This window comes from Hippopotamus amphibius, chromosome 5, assembly GCF_030028045.1.
Source record: "Hippopotamus amphibius kiboko isolate mHipAmp2 chromosome 5, mHipAmp2.hap2, whole genome shotgun sequence".
Lineage (NCBI taxonomy): Eukaryota > Metazoa > Chordata > Mammalia > Artiodactyla > Hippopotamidae > Hippopotamus > Hippopotamus amphibius.
In genome coordinates this window covers 52,307,649-52,313,648 of record NC_080190.1, presented here as the reverse complement: position 1 = coordinate 52,313,648, position 6,000 = coordinate 52,307,649, and the positions used below count along the sequence as shown (strand labels likewise).

The 6,000-nt window shown below is 35.7% G+C and overlaps 1 protein-coding gene across 4 annotated transcripts in view; it reads right to left on the bottom strand.

Moving 5' to 3' along the window:
- Positions 1 to 1,887: 1,887 nt before the first annotated feature.
- The window catches only part of WAPL (WAPL cohesin release factor), a 76,033-nt gene continuing 71,920 nt past the window's right edge, over positions 1,888 to 6,000 (bottom strand). For 2 of the 4 annotated variants that reach the window (XM_057734385.1, XM_057734386.1), the window contains exons 18-19: positions 4,639 to 4,734; positions 1,888 to 2,094 (exon numbers count right to left, since the gene is read on the bottom strand). In XM_057734385.1, the coding sequence (XP_057590368.1) occupies positions 1,894 to 2,094; positions 4,639 to 4,734 (297 nt within the window). In that variant the 3' untranslated portion in view covers positions 1,888 to 1,893. Of the gene's footprint in view, positions 2,095 to 3,719; positions 4,312 to 4,638; positions 4,735 to 6,000 lie in introns of those variants that run through there. The other 2 variants (XM_057734387.1, XM_057734388.1) reach the window with 1 other exon arrangement.

Sequence of the window (6,000 nt, the reverse complement as noted above, 5' to 3'; positions counted from 1 at the left end):
CTACACTGTGGTACACAGGCTTCTCAGTGCAGTGGCTTCTCCTGTTGTGGAGCGTGGGCTCTAGGCCTGTGGGCTTCAGCAGTTGCAGCATGCAGGCTCAGTAACTGTGGCGCACGGGCTTAGTTGCCCCATGGCATGTGGGATCTTTCCTGGCCCAGGGATAGAACCTGTGTCCCCTGCAGGGGGATTCTTAACCACTGCACCACCAGGGAAGTCCCTACTTTTCCTGATATTAATCACTCCAATTTTCTTATAATTCTTGCACAGTATATCTTTTCCCATCTATCTTCTTGGAAACTATTTGTATGACAATCTCTGCCTTTTAATTGGAGTGTGAAAACAATTCAAAATAATTACTGGTATCATTACATTTAGTGAACAACCTTGGCTTGTTCCTGTCTTAGGAAGAAAGCATTTTTTGCTTTTTACTTACCTCTGTTTTCTGTTTTTCTCATCAGCTTTTTGTTACTGCTATTCTTTCTCTACCTTTGGTTAATCAAATGTTTTCCAGTGTTTAATTTTGATTCCTGTCAGAAGCTTGAGTTGTATCTCTTTGCATTATTTTTTACTGGATGCTTTAAGCATTATAACATGCATCTTTAACTGACTTCAATCTATACTAAGTATTATACTACTTTACAGTAAGATTCTGAACATTGTAAAGGTATAATTCTATTTACCTATACCCTGTTATACAACTCTGAATAGCAGACAGGTCCTTTTACTCTAGGTGGTATACAGGTACGGTTTTCTATTTTTGTTCCTTAAGCCAGTGCATGGCCTTTGGAGTATTCAAATTGCAAACACAAAAGCTAAAGAAACAGAGGTTTGACCAAAACACTCAATAGTATTTATTCAGTTTTTTTCTTCAGTTTAAAGACTTTCTATATGAAATTTATGCATCCAATATCAGCAGATTATTAACTGACAGTGAATTGGGCAAACCTCTTCTGGTCCTTCCTTCTAATGCAAGGAAAAAACTTGTTTGAAACATTTTAATGATGACAAGTTTATTCCATTTTCCCCTGCTTTATCAGTCACTACCAAGATACTAACAATGTTTTGGAAACAACAGTTTTAGAGATTTGCTGTTAAAGTAACCCAAACCCAGTGCCCTCAGTGATATGGAAAGGTATTATCCCAGGTGCTTAAAATTGTCTGTCACACTATTCTAGTCAACATTTTAATTTCCCGATGAAGTGAAAACAAAACTGTTTGATAAAAGCTACTATTTACCAAGACCTATTTGAAACACTATGCTACTGCTTCACATGTGCCATCTTAATCTTCACAACACGGAGGTGAAGTACTAGCCCCCATTTCTGGTTGAGTAAACACAATGAAAGTTCAGGAATTTATTCAGAGTCCCTAACATCAGCACTAATATTCAGAATTTATGCATGTGATTTAAGATCTTTCTACATCCTTAGTCTGCACTCTTAAACATCGTTATATACTGTCTCTATGTGTGTAAGAGGGAGAAGTAGACGGGAACTTCCAGGACAGATCCTCTCACCTAGGTTTGTAGTTAAAAGCACTGAGGAGAGGTTAAGGAACCCACTTGAGTAAATACAGGAAACTTAAAGGCTGACAACTAAGAAGAAAACTGAAAAACTAAAAAGCAGCTCTAAAAATTCAAATGCAAAGAAGTCTCGGGTTATGTTCAGAGGAGCAAAAGGACTAAAGCAACTTAAAAAACACACCGAGGGCATAACTACTCAACCAGAAAACCACCATCCCTAACATGTGAGTTGCTGAGTTAACATTACATTCAGATGAGGATTATTAAAAACATGGGGAGATACACAGTGTTTAACAAAAATTTTTAAAATTCTTATGTGCATATTCAAAGTGTGAAATTCACTTAAGTGACATGTGTTTCCCATTAGCCGGCTACATCAAGATGTTCGTGAGACTTCTTCCTCCAAAATAGTTCAATAGATTTATGTTAAAGACAACATATGTATTGAAAGTAGCAATTTTATTTGAGTTAAAATTATTTACAAAAACCCAAAGACATACTTCATGAAACTGGTACAAACTATTTTTTTTCCTGCCGTTGGCTTTTGCTCCAAAGATCACAGCTGAGAAATACTGTATAAAATAAAAATAGGATTGGATTCAGAAAAGTACTCTACCTTCTAATTTCCAATTGGTAGTATTTACAGAAATATTTACAATGGAAAAAAAGGTTACTTTAAAACTTTAGTTAATTTGCAAGTCAGCCTCAAGTACCCTAAAATGCAGAGTTCTCTGAGGGTTAAAAACACACAAATGCACTGCGGTTGGTGAGGTGATTTCTCCCCCACCACTCCCCACCAAAATCTGCATCTCTATCAGTGCTTGACAATTAGTTATTATTTAAGAAACAAAACAAAACAAAAAAACTGTTAAACACTGAGGTAAATCAATTCTCAAATGATTACCAGTGTAACAGAAAAATGTAGTTCGCCCTGATTGTTCTTATCCAAATGTTTTATAATATCCCTTACCATCTGCCACAAGTCAGTTCTATCAATACTAACAATCTCTTCCTTTTCCTAAATCCAATGATTAACAAATACCAGTGTATTTTAAAATAATTTAACTAATTCAGTTTTATGGATATCATTCACCAATAAGCTTTTAAAATAGTTTGCTAAGCTAGCTTTTATACTCAGGGCAAATACAACCTCAATCTTTCCCAAGTTACACTGGCATACTATGCTCTTAAAAGGTGATGGGTGGGGGTTGGGGTGGGTAGGAGGAAGAAGAAAACAATTTGACTGGAATCAGTTACTTCCTTATAGATTTCCCAACAATCTGCATTATCAAAAATAGGAAGACAATAGAAGGCAGCCACTGCATTAAAAAACATTACAGCTGGCACTGATCCAAGAGCCCCGATTTGTCACTTTATACAAGGAAATAACAAAGTCTAAATGGGTAAAAATTAGACTTTTAGCTATTTTCCCCAATACACACCAAACTAATATTTTTATGGCTTCAAGTTTTACAAATCCAATGAAGAAACATGATATAACTACCTGAAAGGTATTTTAAAGTATTAAATGAAATCTCTGGAAAGCCTGTGTTCAGGCCTGATCAATAAAAAAGAAAAAAATGTATAACCAGTGGTCTGAACAATAATACAATAAAAATTTGCAATGTTGTGAAATTAAATATATAAAATGTGTTTTGTGTGTTCCAAACAACACACTCACTGTTCTAGGAACTAAAAGAATCTGAATGAAAAAAAGGATCTTCTCTAAACCAACAATTTAAGGCTTTGCGTTTATGCATTTGATCCTGTCACTCGTATAGAAGAATATACATGTTATCTGGAAACATGAATTCTACATTGGTGTTTTAGCTTCCTTATATTTACTGTACTGAACATTAGAAAATATATCTAGAGTCCTCCCTCAAAACTTAATCATGTTTCAAGAGCCTCCCCTAACATTATGGGTAAAGTACCCTGGGTTTGTCTATTTTGCTTCATCCTTTTAACAGGGCATATCATCTTATATTCCCTCAAACTGTTATTTGTTTTCTTGTGTCTACAGCTCTGACTCATTAGGATATGATAATGAATATGGTCATGGTCTCAAAGGTGAAAAAAAGTTCAACAACCCAAACCAAATTAAGAATAAAAAAATATACTATTAATCCCTTGTGTCTTTGGATTCCATCTAATTTTAAATATAGACAGTAGTTCAGGGAACAACAACAAAAAAAAATTCACAAAATTATTAAAAGCTTTATTTACGATTGGAATCATTCAACAAAAAAGCAAAAGCAAATGAGCCTGAAAAAGGAACTAAGCTGTTGTCTAGAATGTCCTCAGAACATTCGATACCTCAGTAGCTAAGCTGCCTTTGCACCTGGCTGGCATGACAACAGTGGCTCAACATACACAGCAGTTGCACTAACAGCAGCACAAATTTTCCCCTTAAAACTTGCCCAGAATAAAGCAAGAGAACAAGGGGAGAGTATAAATTCTGCCAAAGTGTGTTTAAATACTGCATGGAACTGTTAACAGCCTGAACCTTTTCCCTCATTTTTGATAGTTGCAGATTGATGTAGTAACTGTCATTTAGCAAATGCAGAATGCATGACGAAGAAGAAATCAGGTGGCCTTAAAAATCCAAATATGAACGATACTGATGAATGTTCTTGGTATATCTTCAAGGACTTCTTTCATGACTTTTCTTTGTCTAAGAATAGCTCCAGCATTACCAAGCACCTGAAGCAAAGGTAAAGCAGCTAGCAATGTTCCAAGTATTCAATCACTCTAGAGATAGATTTCTGGCCTGTGGTTCCAACAGCACACTGAAAAGGGGAGGATTGGAAGTGGGGGGGTAGGAAGTTACAGTTAATATTTATCAAATTTTTAAAAGTATTTAATCAAAGCTTAAATTCTTTAGCTTTACTAAACCAAACACTATGAATCAAAACAAACTTGGATTAAATTGTGGCTTTGATAATACAGTATCAATATATTTGGCCATAATAATTCAGTTATTCCAAAGAAATAGAATGCATTTATTAAAAGAGAATCATTTTTTTGCTTCTATTCACTATGGCCATAATATTTGTATTTCTACTGTTATTAATGTATCATATAAAATTACAGAAGCTGCAACAGAAGTTACTTACAGTAAGATTCATGAAGCTCAGGAATTTTTTGAGCATCTCTGTCATTATTGAAAAGTCCCCTTCTGGCAGATACTCCCGCACAGTGGTCACATTGATCTGAGGAAATAAATCAAAGAAACAATGGTCAGGCAGCAATGAACTCGAACCTTGCACTGTGTTGTTGGTTTTGGCACACATCCTATTTCAAACTTCTACAAGGTCCTTGGGCTCCTTGGTTAATATACAAATTCCTTTTCCACACTCCTTAACTCTGTGAGCATGTGTGTCCATTCCCTACCCCATCCCATCCTCAGAAAGAAAGGAAAAAGGTAAAGCTGGCAAAGGCTACAAAGAAACATTTGTGTGCATATTTACTTTTGTAAATGCAAAGAAAAATGCCTGAAATAAAACGCACTGTTGAATGTGTGTGTATATGGGGATTGGGGGTAGGGGTGTAAGGAAAGGGACGGAGTATAGACTTAGAATATATATCCAAAAAAGCTGCTTAGGAATATAAAGAAAAAGAACAAAGAAAATTCTTCATGTTTCTGTGCAGGCTAGGAATTAACTATATCTTTCCAAAGATGTAATCTAGTATTATCTATGAGAAGGAAAATGTAGGCAATGCCAGGAGAGAAGATTAAGATATTTCCCTCATTAGCAAGAAGCAGCCAAACTATACATAAGCCAATTTGTTATAAGGAAAATATACGGCCTGCTTTAAAAACTGTTCTATTTCAATGTATTTTTTAAATGCTTTAAAGGCTCATAAAGAATAAAAGGAAAAGCTTTTTCTAAGGAGGCTCACCTATAATAAAAAGCACATACAAAACAACACTGCCCCAAGTTTGGGGCCGCAAGACAGGGAGGAGGGAGGAAGGAAGAAGCCTCTGATTTGCTTTCTGTTGATGGAGGCAGGGGAGCAGAGTACAGATTACCCTCTTAGGAAATTTGCAACCAATCCCCTCTCTCCCACTTTTACTTAAATTTTGCAGCTAAAATACTGAGAGCTTTTACTTTAAATAATTATATTTTTAAAATATACTGAAAAGTGGAGAGTATAAGGGCAATAGCTATGGTAACTAACTGCAGAAGTAAAGAAACACGGGATTTAAGAGTGTCTTTAACCAATTTTTAGGAAAGGGACATGATAGCACAGTGGTGGGAAGAATAGTGGCTATGTTGTCTATGAAGACTGCTCAATAGAAAAGTGTACTTCTATCATTCAGGATGATTAGATCCTAGATTTTGAGTGAAAGCCCCTCAACAACCCAAATCAAATCCTTTTCTGTAAACACACTAGAGAATACAACATGATAAGTATCTTGAGGCATGGGAAGGAGAGCCAGATCCTTTGTTTCTAAATAGTGTGCAGCAGGTATA